Here is a 19,981-nt window from a genome sequence, read left to right as displayed (position 1 = left end):
CCTAATAAAAATAGCTTTAAATAAGATACATTATAAAAATAACTTTTAATAGGCATAAGTACTAGTTCTTGATAGGACCCACTAAGCAAGCCCACAAGATTAGTTGCTTTAAGCATGAATAATTCATTTGAAAACAGATTTTTATGACCTCCTTAGCACCAATTAACTTCACTTTGTTAGTTTCTCAACACCACTTGGTTTAGAATAACTTCAGAATTTCCCAAGTTGAAGTAATCTTTTTGTCTTATCCTGAGCTTTAAACTTGAGGGAAACACCTCTAAAAAACTAAGTGATGTTACCAAACTTGTTTTCATACCATAAAAATGAGCTCTGGTGTAGTCACTGTACTTCTGAAGATGAAGGATTGCTGCTTTTTCTGTCAGGTACAGAAATACTTAGCTCTGTCTTTCACAAATTGTTGATCAAAAAGTAAAATTATATAAAATACAGGTGAATTTAGTCACCAGTCTATTTGTTTGGGTTTTATAAAGTACATGCTGACTCAACAGGTAAGTAACCTGTGGATGATCTGCTAGAAGAGTTGATTTGATGAGATGGGGATACCAAAAGTTGCTGGCATTTCATTGAACAATCTTTCCATTTCTGAACTTGGCTTTAGGTAATTTAGGTTTGGCGTTTTTTTGACTGCCTAAATAGTCTGAAAGCTCTTTCCCACTAAGCTGCTGTGTCTTTTTCACCATAAAGCACCACGTTACCAAATGCAAACCAATTCAATAAGAATACAAACAGCACTCTGCAAGGTTCTGGAAGTTTTCCAGCTCTTTCTATCTCCTCACCGATTTTGCTTGTTTATGCATTAATACATTTTTCTGTAGCAAGTTCTTTGAACTCTGTTCTGCCAATTCTTCAATTATAAATTCAAATATTTTATGCCCAAATGAGCACAGAAGATATGTTTTAAGGAACATTGTGGTTGTTTTAAAGTACCTGGATATTCCACTACTAGTTTCCTAACCTGACAGAAAAGCTTTTTTATGTGTACTTGGAATACACAACCACCAATTAGCTTGACACCTACTCAGCCTCTGTGATTCTTTCATCTTCCACAGCAGGATCTGTGGTTTGCATGCTTAGAGAAACTATTTTCCCACCTTCCTCCTTTTCTATTTAATTCTTCATATTATAAGTTAAATTATGCAGGATTTGTTTAAAGCACAAGACTCTTCATTATTTAGCTGCTCCTTTAGAATTTAGGTATTGCTTTTCACTAAGACTTCAGTGCTAAAAACATGCAATCGAGGAAGGAAACACAGGGGAGGAGGAGTTTTTTGAGACAATAGTGGGTCCGGAGCTGGGCAGAAAACATTCTTACTAGGTGTGCTACACTGAGATTGGTGGAAAACAGCGTAGTTTTCAACGTGATGTTGTTAGCACAAGTGAAAAAAGAACAATTTACCAAGTAAAACTCCTGCAATTGCTGTGCTGATGCTTCCACTGCAGAGGTTTTTTCCCTGCTTAGAAAAACCACCTTTCCAGATGTTTATATGGGAAGAAATAACTCCAGTCAATACCTTCTCTTTATAATATGTTTTTAACATCCTGGCTTTTTAGTTAATAGTTTTATTCATGTTTTTTTTCTCTTGTACAGTGCATGTTGAGTACTGTTTCTGGATCTTAGGATTTCAAAAGAACAAGGCAGAGCACTGCTGGATGACTTGAATGCATGATAGCATTGTTCGTCTCCTCTCCATTACCCTTTAAAGAGTAATAGCTTACTTTCTGTGTGGGCTTCTAATTAATGTGCTCTTCTACATTTCCTCAATTGTTTTAATTCTGTTCCTCCCACAAGGGAAGGTTGTTTTCCTGAATTTTGTAATCAGTCACCATACATTGCTAATGGCACCAACTGCTAATTCTCTCTAGGAGATGTGTAGAGTTTTTTCTAGAAATCTCAGTGAGACCTCACACTTGATTGATAACTGCAATGGAATTCAGCCTGGGAGGGGGATGCTAGATAGACTCAGAGGTCTAACATGATTCAGTGCACTCATGAGAGGTGTCTGCATATAATTGATAGGAAATTATGTCAAAACCTGCATCCTTTAAGTCAGAATTGAAGTGGGAGGTGTTGAAACTGAAATGATGGCTGATCACCATCAAAAGAGCAATTAGCTAAAATTCCTCAGTTAGGGAAAGATATGAAATGTTTTTTAAATGAACTTGTATTTTTTTGCCCTTTCCAATATTTTACTAAAATAAACTGTGTAACTTGCTCGGAGCTGTAGCAAAATTAATCGTCGTTACTAATGCATGCTAATCTGTCTTGGTGTGTCTGCCCTTTGTGGTCGTGCTAAGCTCATGTTCATAGAATCATAGAATATTAACCTTCTTACTTGAGAAGCAAAGGCAACATGGAGAAGACCCAAGCACCACACAAGACAACTTTGTCCTTCGGTCATGTCCTTGCTACCAATCCAAATGGTACCTTTGGTTTCAAGTCATTTACTTTTGCAGGCCATAGAGACCCACCTCATTCGGAAATCAAGCGGGGGGCTGACATACATCGCTGAGTGGAAGGGTGGACTGCTGGAACACAAGATGGGACATCTCACTTGTTTTGCTGGAGGCATGTTTGCTCTGGGAGCAGATGGAGCCCCTTCTGACAAGACAGGCCACCACATTGAGCTGGGCGCAGAGATTGCGAGGACTTGCCACGAATCCTATGATCGGACAAGTAAGTGCTGTGTCGGTAGAGTTTGGTGTCAGTTTGAATCTGTGAAGGCAGCCATCAGGGTTTGGGTTTGGTGGTTTTTTTTTTAGTATAATCTTAAATGAAAGTTGCATGGCAGTGAGAACTCTTCAGCCTTTCTGAGAAAGGGCTGCTTTGCTTGAAGAATGGCTGCTCTGCTTTATAAATGTGCACCTGAATCAGATCTACACACACTAGTACTTCACATGACAGCTCTCTTTCTTTACTTTGCCAGGTTCTGTAGAGCCAAGTGCAAATAAAAGAGGGACCCTCTTCATTTCTGCATCAGTGTAACTATTAATCACATTTTATCCACAGAAAATCATTTTCTTCTCAATTGTATTGGTACAGTGCTGCAAACAACAGAATTGTGCAAAGAAAGTGGATTTCTGTGCAGCAAAGGTCTTGGGATCCTTTTAGCTTCTTATCAAAATAACCCCGGCAGCATTGCAGGTCCCTGTTTGATACAGAAAAGCAAATATCCTTGTCTTGTAAGGAAAAACTTCACACGTTGTTAGATGCAGACTTCCAGAGTGCAAGCATTTGCATCATTTTGCAAACTGGAACTTCTGTCTAAGGTATCTATGAGGAACAGCTCTCTGCTACTCAGAATTGTTTACACAATACTAAAATCAGGACTATCTTTGAGGAATTATATGCTCTTTGAGTAACCTGGTTTGGTTCCCCATGAAAGGATAGTTTCTCTTTGGTAGGTTACATAGTTTTGAAACCTTTTTTAACGCCTTCATTTTGGCATGTGTCTTTATGTTGCCTAGGCATGAAACTGGGACCAGAAGCCTTCAGGTTTGACGGTGGTGTTGAGGCCATTGCCACAAGACAGAATGAAAAATATTACATCTTACGACCAGAAGTGATAGAGACCTACATGTATATGTGGAGGCTGACTCATGACCCAAAGTACAGGCAGTGGGGATGGGAAGCTGTGGAGGTAATGTTCTCTTGGACTTGTTTTATTATTATATCCTAATACCTTGTGAAGTGAGCTGTTGAATTGTCTCTGCGTGTCAGGTAGCAGGTGTAGAGTAGGTATTTATTTTAAACCAATTTGTTTAAACCAATCATTTCAATTCAAATTTCCAAATACTCACCTACTAAGTAGATCATCTGTGACGAAACCAAATACTGCTGCTATTGTGTATTAGAAAGATACCTTGTGGTTTCTCCTCCTTAAATACTTCTCAGCTCAGGGTCAGATGTGTGTACTGCTGGAGACGTTGAGTAATCCTGCAGGGGAAGTACAGAGGTGGGTCAGACTTGAGCCTTGGATGTGGAAATAAGTTTTATGAAGTGTATTTTCAACTGTTATTACACGAAGATGATTTTAATTAAGTGATGAAGGGTAGCACCAAACATTTAACAAATGAGTCACTTCCAAAAAGCATAACTCATCTGGACTGAAGGCTGTCAGTGATAGCAATCTCTTCTAGATTTAAATTTCTGTGTGCCAGTAGCCTTTGAGCTTCAGCCAGTCATGCTGAACATCTGTCTGTGTCTAGCACAAACCTTTCACGAGGGTGACTAGTCCATACAGCAAAAACTGGCTGGCTTGTTTCCCTTCTGTCACTGGTTAATCACTCCTGCTGTTAGGGATGAGAGCCTTTGGATTTGCTATGTTTCATTCTGAAGGTGTGGGGCCTTATTCCACTTGTAGAGTTCCCTTATTTGCCTCTTATTGTTGCCCTTGCTGAGTTTTCTGCCTTTCACTCTTAATTTGGAAGTTCAAAGCAGACTGAGATCTTATTGGAGATACAATAATTTGAGGAACATTATTTTTGTGGCCCTGTATAAATGCCAGAAATAGAACTCTGTGTAGTATTTTGTTCTCAGTGACATTTCCTATTGCTTTAGAGGACTTAACCTGTCTTGTTTGTCAGTTTGGCCAACATTTCTTGTTTCTAGGAGTGTATGATTAAAACTTTCTTGGAAGGGCCTGCAGCAATAGTTGTAGAACATTGAGCTACACTGAGGAAAGACCATATGGATTTGTGTCACACCATATATTATTCCTGAGGGGCTGGTTTCTGGGTTGACTTCATATACCTGGCTGTGACACAATATCTGCCCATTCCTTGGCTCCCTAAACAGCAGTCAAGATCTGTAATAGTATTCAGCAGAGAGGTGGTGGTGAAGGGACATGGTTTAGCACCAGATTTGGTAGTTAGAGAATGGTTGGACCTGATGATCTTCAAGGTCTTTTCCAGCTGAAACACTTTTGTGATTGTGTGATGAGGTGTGCAACAGTGTTGTGCAAAGGAGCCTTCTGAGTTCAGCAATTAGATATTCCTGAGAATTGAAGGTTGTGGTAAAAATCTGTTTTCCATTAAAGAATAGCTACTACACTTGTACTCTCTAACTTCTTGTTTGAATATTAACATCCATTCCATACCTGCAGTCAACAGTGTATTCAGCTAGGTAAGCATTGCACTTGCCTGCCCCAGGGGTTGTCTGTATTGGCCCTGGACCAATCTGCTTCTGAGTTGCTTGATTCCATAGCCATTCTCTTTTAAAACACTCTCGCATTTAGAGTGCTGTTCCTTTGCTTTCTTCCTCCCTAATACTACCCAGAAGCAGGCACACATTTTACTATTGGAGTCTTCCCAGGCAGATGATAATTGAAATATTTGCAATGGCTGCTTCTGGAAGCCATCCCACCAGGCTTCAGCAGTGCCAAGTCTTCCTTCTTTCAAGAGATGTTTTCCCCAAGTCCTTGTTGCTGCCCCCACTGATAACATTATTATAAACAATGCTCATGTTTTCCTTATTATGATTCTTTACCCTGCTGGTTCAGTTTGTGTTTATTTCAAATTTGTGCACTTGTTTACCTCCTCAGCACTTCCCAAGTAGTCCTTGTTTTACATTCTTGTGGTGAGTCTGGGCTAGCTCTAAGGTAGTGGATTACAGCCCATGTGTGGGAGATGCAGCTGCTGCCATTCCCTGCAGCTCCGTCTTCCCCTGGCCTAGTGTGCATTTGGGTGTTTCACAGAACCAAACCTTAGGGCATCACAGAAGTTACGCACTCAGTTGTCAGCTTTAAATCTTCTTTTTCCCCTCTTCTTCCTAGATGTTTGTAGGCCATATAGCTCCACCTGATACTGTGTTGGTTTTCATTCCAGCACCTGTCATGATAGTATTTCACAACTATTTGGTAAATTCTGCTCCCTCTTACTGCTTATTCTTGCACCAGAGAGCTTGTCACTCCAATCTTCTGTTCTTGGGGGAAGTCCCAGGACACTGACTGTGGTTGGTTTAATCACCAACATCTGTGCCCAGAGGAAGCTGAGATTGAAACAAGAAAAAAAAAGGGGCAGAATCAGACCAATTTTTGTTCCAAAAAAGTTGTTCTTCAGGTGTTTCATGTCTGTTTTCAAATCATGCCAGTAGCACTGAGAACTCATTAGGTTTGTTTCCCAGTGTCTTGTACCAGAAAAAGAGGCTGTGCTTTAAGTCATGATTTCTAAACTCTCCAAAAGCTAGAGCAAGAATGAACAAACTTGTTATAGGCTAAAAGCATGCTCTGGCCTCGTCTTTTTCACTTGGGAAACTTGCTTTGCTACGTCGAGTCCGAGCTCATTGTGTATGTCCCTCAGCACCTTGAGAAAATGCAGTTATGACCAACAGCAATATCCACTGCTACTAAGGCAGAAAGGTTTTATCAGCTTAGCTCATGAAAGCCTCCCTTTCTGCATTATAAATGTGAGACATCATTTGAATTCATAGCACTTCCTTTGTTTTTTGCCTTTATGATACTTAGAGACTGTCAGGCAGTTTTCACTCTGCTTGATGTTTTCCATTACTTTAGCATAACTAATCTTAGCTACCCTCACATTCTGAGAACTACTAAATTAACATGTGCTGGATTGTTTCTTCCCACTCACCACTACCCTGCTGTCACTCTGAACATCGCTTGCCTCTGCAGGTACGGGCACAAAAGGCCAACGCTGACAGTACAATACAAAAGACTCTTGATTAATGCTGCACATGAACATCCTGTTCAGTTCAGTAGAAAGTAGCTTTGAGGGTAAGATGCTTCATGCTTGCATCCAGTAGATAACACCAGATGGTTCAGATGGTGCAGGTTAACCTCTTAGTTTCCATCATAGCAATGTGTGCAGGCACCTGTGCAGTATCTCCGTTCAATGAACTCATAAAGAAGGCTCTAATTATGTGTTAAAGCACATAAACCACAAATGCAATTTGCCTTTATTTTACCTCACCCTGTTTAGAATGCAGATGTTTCCTTGAATATAGCCTTATCCTTCAAGTTCAAGCTCTCCTTCTGCTGTGCCTTGGAAAACATAATCTTGAGTTTGACATTGAAACTCCAGACACAGGTTCAGCATTTTGAATTCACTGCAGGTTGAAGTAGACGAGAAGGAAGGAGCACCAGCCAGGGGAAATGACTTGTTTAAACTTAAGTATATTTGTCACTTAGTAAAAGTGTCCAGGAAAATTAAAGAACCTAAAGACACATAAGAAAAGACAAATAGGCCTGATATATTTTAAAGGATTTCTCCTGGAGAAAAATCCCTTTTAAATATACAAGGGGCAGCTTACTCTCCAGTGCAAACTATGGAGAGCCTGACATGCAAGCTAAATATATGCAGATGGCTACAGCAACTCCAGCTACAACAAGGACATTTAGGGTACCTATTCACAGCAAAACTCACACCTTGAACAACCTTTACAGCAGGTGAGGTGATGGATGCCTCAGTCATTAATAGTGAGCTTTAGTCTCATCTCATCAGAAAGTGCTTTTGTGCCTGTTTCTCTTTTCTTTCTTTTTGATGTACTTTATGCTTTTTCATAGCTTTTTGCCATACCTGGTGTGAAATGTAGCATCTTAGCTTAAGTAAAATCTACAGATCCTGTAATTGCTTCAGTAAGATTTGTAATAACTTCTGAAATGGAAGAACAGATTCTCTTCCATCACTACATAGAGGTTTGATAAATGTTCAGGTATCTCTAACATGAAAATTGTTGCTCCAATACCAGTTTCCAAAGCAAGCACCATAGAGTAGGGTGGTCCTGAGTGAATACAGTAATCCACTCTGTCATTTTCATTAGGGATAAAGACCATCTTCTAGATTTGTTTCTGGAAAAATGAGTTGGTTTCAATACTATCCTGTTAAATTCTCTTCACACTTTGATTATACTGGGTGCTACCAGACAGTTATTAGAAAATATGAAGAGGTTGAGAATGCTTTTCATCTCAAGTCCACGAAGAAAAAAATATAAGTATTTTTAAACAAAGTAGTGATAAAACAATATTCAAAGAAGGTATTGGATAAGCAGTACAGTTAAAGAAATAATGGCTCATAGACAGACATGTAGATAGCACCTTTTTCAGACACCTGTTTGAAATAAAGCAAATTTGTTATAGTATAAACTGTCTAAACATTTTATATTCCCAGCACCAGGGGTGTGGGGTTTGCCCTTCATCTGATCACTTTTCTCCTTCAGAATTAGCTGGCCATACAGAACATTCCTTGGTGCAGAGAAGAAATTCTGTTTTCAGATGGTCCATTGTCGAAATAGGAATCACTCATTTAGTTTACACTTTTTACCTTGAATGCAGAGTTTGGACACTAATTGGAGGAAAAGACATTCTTCTTGCATCTAAAAGATGGTGTGTAAGTCCAGCCACATAGCAGCTTTCTGTCTGCTCCTGTGTAACAAGACAAAGCCTTCTCAAAAAGACATCAAGGAAATTCTGTCACAGCACAATTTCAGAGGTTTCCTACTGGAAATAAAAAAAGGCAATAATTGCAAACAAGTTAGATAGGAAATGAGGAGTTGCTTCCCTTTTGCTGAAGCAACTTGCAGGAGGTAAGGAAAAGACTCATCTTCATCGTGGTGTTCAGCTCTATCACAATGATTTTGGAGCACTAAAATATAACCAAGAGCACAGGTGACAACATCTCTGAAGGCTGATAAGCAAGCCTGTCAGAGAGCCCGTTGTTGCTGCTAGGCAAAAGAAAATGCATGAAGAGTCATTTATCTTTATATCCATACACCTTTTTTTTCTCCTGAAAACTGATTTGTGTTAACTCCTTTTATTAATTGATTATTTTGCTTCTTTCTAAATGTAGGCTTGGACACGTGTGCCTATACCTTTTTCTGCCTAGAGCTGTAATCTAGTTTTCATCTCTTCGTGGCCATGTTTGTGACAATTCTTTTTCCTAGTTTTATTGTCAATTACAGGAAAACTGACAGATGATTCATGTTGTTAATCCTGCTGTTTTGTGGTTGGTTGTTTTCCCCCCTCTTCAGGCACTGGAAAAACACTGCAGAGTAGATGGGGGTTACTCTGGCCTTAGAGATGTTTATAACAGTCATGAAAGCCACGATGACGTGCAGCAAAGTTTCTTCCTTTCAGAAACACTCAAGTAAGTGAAGAAAGTTGACTTCCATCAATACAAAGCATTTCTGTGTATTGTCTTGGCAGGAGTATTTTTTAATTAGCAGCCTTAACATGCAGGTAACAAAATCTGACTGAAACAGTGGAGCTTTCCTTGGGTTGTAAGAAGCCAGATTGTCTTTTGTTTCTCTTCTCCATCAGTAAATTTTATGACTTCTGGAAATTACTTCTATTACAGGCACTTCATAGTCTTTGTTGAAAACTGACATTTCCCAGCTTTGATATAGCCATGTATGCCCACACTAGTGAAATAAGGTGACTAGATAGGGACCCGAGCAGCTTCATGTTTTATACTTTTCATTTTAGAACTCAAGATAAAATTCAGGTTCCATGGTTGGCTCACAGACCATCACCAGCCTAGACGCTGTTCTAGTAAAAGGATGCCCAAGCTACTGCACTAGAGCTAGTTTTCTTCTTTGAAAATCCTAAGCCAGAGGTTGTTCTCAGAGGTTCAGAGGAGACTGGACTACATCATTTTCATTCTTGCACTTGGATATATGTGGACATGGAGGAGGAAAAAAAATTACTGTGGCTATATAGCAAAACTGTATGTAATAAAATTACCAAGGATGAAATGGAAGTGAAGTGCACTGGTACTTAACCTCAACAGCATAAGCTTCCAGGTCCTACCTCAGGGACGGAGCTCTTCTTTTGCTGGCCTCCAGTTGCTATTGCACTTCTGTCCAGTATGAGTTGAGTTGCCCCAGAGCTCTGTAGTGATGGAATGGGCTGCCCAGGGAAGTGGTGGAGTCACTGTCCCTGGAGGTGTTCAAGAAAAGACTGGATGAGGCACTTAGTGCCATGATCTAGATGACTGGATAGGGCTGGGGGATAAGTTGAACTGGATGATCTTGGAGGACTCTTCCAACCTGATTGATTCTATGATTCTATGATTGTGGTGGTTTCTGTTTGACAGCTGTTTCTATTGATGCATTCTTCTGTCAGGTATTTATGGTTTGCTGGAAACCACTGCAGTTTCACTTCCCTGCTCCACTCACATTTCCTGGTTTTTTTTTCCTTGCCCAGGTACTTGTATTTGCTGTTTTCTGAAGATGATCTTCTTCCATTCGAACACTGGGTCTTCAACACAGAGGCTCATCCTCTCCCTGTTCTTCACAATGATGATGAGAATAAAGAAGAAAATCAGAAATAGAAGATCAAATCCTGCTTTGTTCCATTCCCTGTGTTCCTTTCCAGGACTTGAGCACATCTTGATTCGATTTTCAATTCCTGAGTTTAATTTTTAAATCCAGTGTTTTGCAGTCTGTTTTCTTTACCAGTAGGTATTTATGAATGAACCCAAACTGACTTGGATAAAACTTCATTCTTCTTATCCAGCTGAACCACGTCTTAGAAGAGAAATAGGACACATCCCCAGGTGTTGTCAGGCCGCAGTGTCACCTTGGCCAAAACGAGCAGAGAGTCTGCATGTTACCTGTTTCCTGGTATGCTTTTAATTTGACTGCAAAATTCTTTTCTCCTCTGTGAGGAGATGTCTGCTTTAAGCTGTAATATTTTGCCATGTTGCAAAAAGCCATATTGAATTAAGTATAAAGAGCTTTTTTCTGTTCTTACTTTGTGTTGTTCTATGTTTGTTTGGTTTGTGTGTCATCCAAGACAAATCCTGTGACTGTGACAGCCTCTTCCTATGCGGGTCAATCATTACTTGGTAAAGTATCTGATGTATTTCATTGTCAATGAAGTCTACATAGGAATATTTTCATCTCATGCAGGTACAACTCTGAAACTGCAGTATTTGTTGAAGTTAGTCTGAACTTAGTTTTTATGAATTTAGCACATTAGTTAGCAGACCTTAGTTTTTCAGGGTTTAGAGTATTGTAATAGAATAAATTGTTCCCTCCCTTTCCCAACTGGTGTTATTCTCATGTCTTAAGTCAGGCTAATACAGAGTAAAAGAAGATCTTTGTTTCATATTAAGGAAGGGACTCTTACCTTCTCTCCATATATATTTAGTCCAGTAGCTTTCATTTGGGTGGCTGGCAAAAAGACAAAATAATGCTTGATGACATTTTCCTGGAAGCTGAGAATTATACCAGAGACAGTTAGTTTGGTTCTAGGGAGGACTTTCTGAAACCCTTGGACAGGTTCAGGTTTACTCTCACAAAGTGATTTAATGTGTCTACATGCATAAAATTAGATGTCCAGATGCCTTGAAGAAAACTTAACTCCTTGAAAGAAGAAATTCATTCAGAGAGGAAATTATCCAGCATACAACAACGAAATTGGTCTTCTCCAAGTGAGGGAGTGCAGCACATTGGCAGTTATTCCCTGGACTAGAGGCCTGGCTTCCTAAGAAAGGTAACAGCTTTGCCAAAAATGTTTTACTTTGCAGCATCACCAAAGGGAAACAAAATTAGGCACAATTAATTTCTCTTTCTGCATTGGTGTGGAGTGGTTTATGTCACGACTGGGTCTGTCTGTGTTTTCATTTAGTGACAGGGTCTCTTTCAGATGTTTCGAGTAGGGTATAACCCTTGGCTTCTTGTTCTGAGAAAGCACAGCAATCACTGGTTTGACTGCAGCAGAACAAACATGGTTCTGAGCAGTGCTGCTCTTGAAAGGTATTTAGTCAGATGGCTCCCAGGTCCAGCAAAGCTAGTCACAGACAGAGGAAGCACACTTGTTTGGGCATTACAAAGTACATTTCTTCTGTACTGATGGGTCTGCCAGGTAGTTTTTCTGAGGTAGAAGCCAAGAGTAAAGATAACAGATTACATTTTTATATGTAGCAGCCACAGGCTGACCCATAGACTTCACCCTTCGGAGTCTGTGAAGACTGCACTGCCTCTCTGCAGACAGAAGGAGGCCTGTGCCACAGGAGCTGCCAAAGACATCCATGTAGGGGACAAGGCAGGAGAATCTTTGGTGATGCTGAGCCTTCCATCACAGGACTGGCAGAGCGGGGCATTCATACATGGAGGTTACTGAGGTAGCCTGCTGAGCCTGGGCAGCCCAGGGCTGGGGGAATGGATGCAAATATGTGCATCTGCCTCAGCTTACATGGAACCAGCACAGTGAGCCAAGGATTTCTGCTTTACTTTTGTGGGAGGAGTTGATTATTTCCTTTTTAAAGTGTCGATTCCCTCAGGTCACAGCAAGGAGGAAGCTTTGGCTCTCCTCAGTTGAAAAGGAGAAATCCTACTGGCTTTGACACTCCACAGTTTATATCATTGGAGGGCTAGAACATTCCATCGTATTCCTTCAGAAACAGCATTAATAAGGGTAGTGCCCACTCCCCAGGTAGTGCAGAGAAATTATAGCTGTGGAATAAACCAAAAAATTCTCCTCCCATTTTAACCAAAATATAATTACTTTTGTGTTAATTATCTTTACTGGAGCATCTGCTGCTGCCTACAACATGGTTGTGCATGTGCTGCTATAGGCCTTGTATGGGTTAAATAAATACCTACAAGAGCCCAGACAAAAATGACTCTTGCAGAAATGTGTTTTGTAAGCCTCTTTTTACATGTTTTTCTTCACCACAGTGTGCTTCCCCCAGCCCCATCTAGTGATCTTACCTTTGCTTAAGCTGAAGAGCAGCAGCAGTGAGCTCTTCTCTGTTTCATCCACACAACTCCTGTACGCATTGGGTCCTGTGTACATAAACAGAAGCATTATGACTGTTTCCTTGTAATACAGACATTTAGTAGGGTTTATTTTCTACGTTTGGGAGTTCTGATGATTTGAAAGAGCACAAACTTGATGTGACTGGTGGTGGTATTCAGGTTGTATGTACAAACTGCACTATACTGTACTTTTTGTAAACTAATGTAAGTAGACGAGAAGATTGTACAACGTGTAGATCTGCCAACTGTAAGAAAACAAAAGCCTTTTCATAGCTGAGACTATATTGAGTTTTCTTCCTCTCTTTCTTTTGTTTTTAAATACCCCCAGAACACCAAAGTTAAAGCAATCATTTTTCAACAGTCAGTACCTACTGCTGCTTGTTAGCTTGCCAGGTAACACACATTTTACTTCCCCTTCATTGAGCTGCAGCGGCTACTGATGGTCACTTCATGGTCCAGGTCGTTCATACAAGCAGAAGAAATTGCTGGGGGCAGAGGGAGCATTACCTTTGCATAAACAGGCTGCCTCTACTTATTCCATTTCTCTGTAGCATAATGATGCATTTCAATCTGAAGTCTTAAGAGATAGATCACTTTAAATGGCACCCACATGGTTTCAGAGGGAAAAAAACAAGAGAAATGGTTTGTCAGATAAGGATTGCATATGTGTTGGCTGTACACAGGTTTCTGCAATGCCCAATGGCTCACTGTTTCTATGGTGACTTCATCATACATATTCTGCATTTCTATCATGCATTTAAATTGGTTTGGATTTGTATAGAGTCCATTCAGTCCTTTCATCTTTATATAAATGGAAGTTATGGAATACATAATAGATCAAGATGCTTAATTTTTAAGAACTTATATTTGTAAAAAATTCTTTATTGTGAATAAAGTCTTTTAATATATCTGTTCAATCTGCTCTAATTTTTCCTAAAGTAACTACAAGGATCTGCTGCATAGTCTGGACTGGCTGCTCTACTCCTGATTTTTTGTCAGCAGGTTGGTTTGATCCAGGTTAGTACTCCATATACTCATTAATTAATGTCACTCAGTGTATGGAATTGCTACCACAGAAGGAAGTTTTTGTCAATGAAATTCATCCTACGAAATGTCTTTTGGTACAACATGAGTTTACTCAAGAAAAGCAGGGAGCTGGGAAGCTGAAGGTGGTAAACAGCAGAGTGAAGGTCAGTGGCTCCAATTCGTGTTTTGCCCAATTCAAGCAGGCTTCAGCTAAACGCCACTTAGCAGCAAACACGAACAGAGAGGACAAGGCTGTCCCTGTGCCCAGCATTACATGATCATGTAATGAAACACTATCCTCAGTGCATACTCCAGAGCAGAGAGGAACAGTTGTCATAGGAACTGTAACTGCATTTTCTGTCAGGAGGACATGTGGGTAAGATCTCCAGTCTAAATATTGAAACAACAGCTACACCTCACAGGTAACCTTGTTTTCTGTTCAGTAGCGAGCCTCATCCAAAGATGACAGTGAAATAAACTGCCATAATTTCACAGAACACTCTCAGTAGTATCAATTTCTGTCAAAGGACTTACCCATTAGAATTGCTGAAGTCATTTTGGAGAGTAGTTCTGAGATCTGGTGTCTCATTTTCCCAGCCTGGTTGCTGGTTTGTAGCTCCACCGCACAGTCCTTGGGGTAGTCAGCAGGCACTCCCCTCCTGCAGCTGGCTCCAGGTGCTACTCAACAGGTTAAACATGAACTAATGCAAATCTTAGTGCAGCACATCATTCACAGAAGAATTTCAAGCACTTTGGTCTCTTAATTGGTTGTTTAGTGGGGTTTGCTTTCCACAGAGGAAAAAGGAGCTAGGACAGACTTGACAATTAGTCAAGACAAACAGGATTTGCCCCACATTCTGCATTTCCCTATGGCCTTGCTCTATCACAAGAGAACTTTGTGCTTGTATAATAGCATCTGCTATAGAAACAGCCCTTCCTCTGAGCCATCAGAATCTTGATTAGTCTCTCCTGATTGATCTTAAATGCAGGAAGAAGGACTATATACCACAAAGCACTCTGCTGCGCCCAGGATACGGTCACCAGGGCTTGGAGATACTGAGCCTGGGAAGAAGTGGTAAAACACAGGGGTTGTTCTCACCTGCTTTTATGCGTTCACACAAGCAGTAAGTGGTGGATGGAACAAGTCACACCACTGCAGAATCTGGTTAGAGCCCAGCAGGGCGTTCTAATTCAGCATCCTCATTTCTCAGGTGGTCTCTACAGGGAGAGAGCTGGCACAGTAATTAAAAATCACCATTATCAACCTTTCCTTCGCAAGTACCTCTAAAGCTTTCACACATTCTCCAAGCTTTCTGTGTACACACTGGGGCCAGCTTCTGAAAGGTTGCCTACTTTTCACTGTTCCCATCCTGACATGTTAGGATTTCAAGAGCCCCCTGTCATTATTGGGGTTTTATCCCTTCAGTTGAGTTGTCCATTGCACCCAAAAGAGCAGTAGAGGAACATGCAGGGGAAGATTTGCACAAGACTGATAGGATAGCGAGAGGTGATGTCAAAGGTAGGACAGCAAAGGGTGTAGGTGATTTGGAGAAGAGAAAGAATGAGACACTAGAGAAATAAAAACGGTTAGCCACATGCAAGGAGTTTTCTGGTTGGTACACTCCTCTGCCCTGCTGCTTTTCAGCACAGTGTGTCTTACCTTCCTTGGAAATTCCAGTTCTGACATCCTTTGCTGGCTGAGGGGCTGTGTACAACAGCCCAAGCTGTTCCCGCATGAGGGCATCTGCTGCTGCATGTGGCTGGCCACAGGCACGCACACATGGTCTATGCAGCTCCGTGTGTGTACACATACCTGCTGGGAACACAGGCTGAGCCCTGCCTCTTCCTGGCCCTGGGACACAGAGCTGTGGCAGCCTCACCGCTGCCAAGCTGACATGACACAGCCCAGCAGCCGAGGGTAAGGACAAGGCTTTGGGAGTGCCTGCAGGATGGGCAGCTGCGGTGCTGTTTGACCCCAGCTGTTTGAGCTTTGTTGGCTGAAACACAGAGTCAAGATTTTTCACTTCTCTGGCAGTGCTATAAAATCACACAGTAGTGATCCTGCTGCTCTTACCCAGCAGTTTAGATGTCATAATCCACCTTTATCTCTAGCTGGAGCCCACTGCTGACCTGCACCTGCTAAATACTTGCAGTTTGATAACCAGCACATGCCCTCCTAAGAGACTTTCTACTTTTATGCTTGTTCCTTCAGCTACCTCAGTTGATATGAAACACTTCACAGAATCACGGAGGCTGGAAAAAAATGTCTGAGATCATCAAGTCCAGCCTGTAACTTAACACCGTGACATCAGCTAAACCATGTCACCAAGTGCCACATCCAATCTTCTCTTACAGACCTTCATGGATTGTGACTCCAGCACCTCCCTGGGCAGTCCATTCCAGTGCCTAATCACGCTTTCTGTGAGGAAGCACTTCCCAGTATTCAACCTAAACCTCCCCTGGCACAGCCCTTTTGTGCTTTCAGCCTGCTTTTCTCAATACAGCTCTTCACATTTGCTGCTAGGGACACCTCTGTTTCTCTCAGCTCTAAGTCAGATGCCCCCAGCCCCTCTCAAAAGGTGGAGGCCATTCTTAGACCTCACTGCTCTGCTGCTGCTTGAATCTTAAAAGTCACAGCTGTTTGCTCCTAGCATTTTAAATCCCTCACAGTAAGAGGAGAGTCACAACCTTTCTGCTTTCACTTGCTCTGTCCAACTGCCTGTTCAGCCCCATGGAAAAAACTTCTGCACCTGTTCTGCAAGCTGTGTCTTGTTCTCCCACTTGGCAATTTCTAAAGATTACAATGCTCTGTTTCAAAAGTAAAGTGCAAATAATTGTAGGGCAGTGGGGACAAAGTAAGGGATGAGTAAAATTAAACCAAAGGCTGTATTTACAAGAAGGTTTATTATGGTTTCATTATCTGTGGCTACAGCTAAATGTTCAGCCCCAGTTGCTTTCTATTTCATTTGGGTTTGATGTAGTTCCCAGTTCCTCTTCCATGTGTTTCAAATGCCTTTCCTCAGCCATTTGCATTTAGGTTTTCAATAACTAACAACTGGCCCTAAGCACTGTTTTAAAAAACAAACAGCAAAACTCAACAAAAGCCAAACCCCAAAACCACCACACACTCATTAAAAAGCCAACAAAAAAAACACCAAACCAAAATTAAAACACCCATGGCAAAACTCGATGCACCTTTAAATGCTGAGCTACAATTCCATGGCACACAGGTCAGCAGAAACAGCACATGTTCTACAAACATCTTTTTCAGGTGCAGCTCCAGTCATTACTGTTTATACAACACCTTCTAATCTGCAGCTGCACAAGAGATTCAGGATTTAGCTCAGCTGTACTCCCAGACACCACCCAGAGCTAACAAGCACAGCAGCAGCTAATTAGTACTCCAAGACTGCATAGCCATTCTGGGCAGGAGCTGACAACCACCAGACTGCAAGAGAAATCCAGGGAAGCAGAGCAGAATTGATTAAAATACCACCAGAAGAGTCTTAATGTCCAGACATGCTTACTGTGGTGCTTCCTTGAAGGGCAGAGAGAGCAGAGACTCACATCAGCAGATCAAGAACTTGCTCTTTGTAGTCCAGAAACCAGACAAATCATCTCTGATGTTTTCCTAAACTAAGCTTTTGCCACCAGTCTGTTGTGCTGTTTGTCCACGTGTCCTGCTGCCCAGCCTTGTGCCACTACAGCATGGCACAGAAGTAGCTAGGCATTGCAGACCAATGTGTTTGGGCATGCTGCAGTGATGCCCCAAACCTTCTGCTCTAGACCCTCACTTATAATCCAGCTAACGGTGATTAATGACTCTGATTTTTAACCCAGAATGCAGAACAAAGATTGTGAGTACTTATAAGCCTTCCCTAAAGACTTTAAGGTGATGTGGCCCATTCTAGTCCGTGTGGTTTCCATTCTGTCCTGCTGAGACATTTAACACAAGTCACAAGGGAAACTCCTCCACTCTTTGCTGCTGCTACATGAAAAATTGAAGGTAGAACTAGTCAGGGGAGTAGGTTTGCTAGCTGTGGAAACCATGGTTCTTTGCAAATGCATCAGTTGCAATGCACCTTTTGGTTACAGAAGTTCCTTTTCTCACCATGGCTGTCATCTGCTGACCAGCAATACTGTCCTGACAGACAGAAGATCAGGTACCAACTGGGCAGTGGAAAACAGGTCAAGTGGTTGAGTCCACTCTGTAAAGAGACCCCAAACTTCATCCTATGGCGTCACCAAACTCTCCTCCTTACTACAGACACCTCCTCAGTCTCACTGGCATATCAGAACAGGACCCATCAGTGGGAGCAGGACCTTTGGAAGTGCTCAGCTGCAGCACAGCCAGGTAACACCCACAGCACCTCAGCCAAGAAACACTGTGGAGCCCGATGCTGGCAGCACCACCCATGAAGGTCATGACAGTAAGAGCTTGCCTCCTCCTGCAGTCCAAGAACGATTGATGCTTTATTTTAGTTTGATATTTTAACATTAAGCAGCCAATTGCCAAGGAGTAGCTTCAAGCATACTTTTTCCACAGCCCATTATGGTGTCAAGCCAACACCATGACCATGACTCCTGTGTTTTGGGAGTGACCTCACAGACTAGAAGCCAGCACAAACAAATCAAAGCTTGACGAAGAGCAAACAAAACCACTAGCACTAAACTGCACCAAGAATTCAGGATGAAAACACTGAGTGTTTATGTGCCACCACCCATGGAATCTGGGAATAGTGCTCCCCTCTGCACACTGCCAGCTCCCTTCCTTGTGCCTCACTGCAGGAAGCACAGCAGCAGAACTCCTGAAGGCAGGAGTGGCGATAACTTCCAGCACAGCTCAGGAGCTGCTTGTGTGGCTCAGGAAACTCATTTTGGCGACTTAGCTGCAGTGCAACCCATGCCAGGGAAAGAATGAAAAGCAAAGGAGAAGGAGACTGAAGAAGTAGCAGGAGCTAAAAAAAAAAAGGAGTCTCTAAAGACAACCAAATTCATTATTTCTTCCTTTTCTCATGAAGAAGCTTTCTACTGTAAGAGTCATTGCAAGAACACAGACTGGTGGAAAACTAATTAAAAAATACATCTTCACAGACTGGTGGGACAGAGACAGAAAAAGGAAGTTTATCATCTCATAGATTTCTCTTCTGATATCCACAGGCACAAAGCAAGGGGGAGAAGATAAGCCAGGACCTACCTAATGAGCAGTTATCTTGGAGGGCTCCCAGGAGCATTCCAGCAAGACTGTCTCCAGGGATGAGGTCTCCACCACCCCCCTGGGCAACCTGTTCCAGTGTTCTACCACCCTCATAGTAGAAAACTTCTTCCTGATGTCCAGTCTTGATCTGCTCTCCCTCAGCTTAAAGCCATTCCTCTATCCCTCGTCCTATCATTGCAAGCCCTTGTAAACAGTCTCTCCACAGCTTTCTTGTAAGCACTTTTCAAGTACTGGAGACTGCTCTAAGGACTCTCCCTGAAGCCTTCTCTTTTCCAGCCCAAACTCTCTCAGCCCACAGGAGAGGTGCTCAGCCCTCTGATCATTTTTGTGGCCCTCTGGACCTGCTCTGTCAGCTCCATGGCTTCTTGATGAAGCCATGCTGTACCACCATGATACCAGCGAGATAGTTCAGAATGGAGCAGGAGTTGTCAGATCTAACAGGCATATCTCACATGCCTTCAAACTGGTCACTTCAAAAACATCTTCAGACAGGCCAAGAATTGAGTTATACTAAAAGTGGTACACTTCCTCCTCTGCAGGGCTGAGCTGTGCAAAGACATACTTAAAGCAGCACACGTGCTCCACATCTGCAGGGGCACTGGATTTGGAACACAACCACTCAAAACACAACCTGCTAACTACAGCCACAACACCAAAATACAAATCATTAGCCTGATATGACCGTGCACTGCAGGCAGGCCTGCTGTCCTCCCTGAGCTTCTCTGCAGCACCAGCTGCTGGCATCACAAACACTTCCAGGAAAGGTCATCAATACTCCTGCACAGCTCTTCTTCCATGTCTGATTGAAGTGCAGTCCATGTTCCACCCACCTTTTGCCTAACTACATGTTAAAACAACACAACAAGCAAACAAAGCCTGCAAACTGAAAATGTTTTCCCCTGCTGTAGTCACAGGTTGTTGGTTGCTCATCAACACAAACATCACCTGCAGTTTCTGCTGATCACCCCAGGTCCCTCTTTAGCCTTATGCTTGAACCAACC

The 19,981-nt window shown here is 41.9% G+C and overlaps 1 protein-coding gene across 5 annotated transcripts in view; it reads left to right on the top strand.

The window, feature by feature from the left end:
• MAN1A1 (mannosidase alpha class 1A member 1) overlaps positions 1-13,008 on the top strand; it is a 135,965-nt gene extending 122,957 nt beyond the window's left edge. The window contains exons 9-14 of one of the 5 annotated variants that reach the window (XR_010308138.1): positions 2,476-2,695; positions 3,487-3,659; positions 9,002-9,117; positions 10,176-10,594; positions 10,767-10,818; positions 11,308-13,008. Coding sequence is in view for 1 of the 5 variants with exons in the window: in XM_064170087.1 (XP_064026157.1) it covers positions 2,476-2,695; positions 3,487-3,659; positions 9,002-9,117; positions 10,176-10,302 (636 nt within the window). In the remaining 4 variants the exon portion in view is untranslated. Of the gene's footprint in view, positions 1-2,475; positions 2,696-3,486; positions 3,660-9,001; positions 9,118-10,175 lie in introns of all 5 variants that reach the window. The other 4 variants (XR_010308136.1, XR_010308135.1, XR_010308137.1 and 1 more) reach the window with 4 other exon arrangements.
• Positions 13,009-19,981: the final 6,973 nt, after the last annotated feature.

The sequence above is a fragment of the Pogoniulus pusillus genome, chromosome 33, assembly GCF_015220805.1.
Source record: "Pogoniulus pusillus isolate bPogPus1 chromosome 33, bPogPus1.pri, whole genome shotgun sequence".
NCBI classification, from domain to species: Eukaryota; Metazoa; Chordata; class Aves; order Piciformes; family Lybiidae; genus Pogoniulus; species Pogoniulus pusillus.
This window is presented reverse-complemented; position numbering and strand designations above follow the sequence as displayed.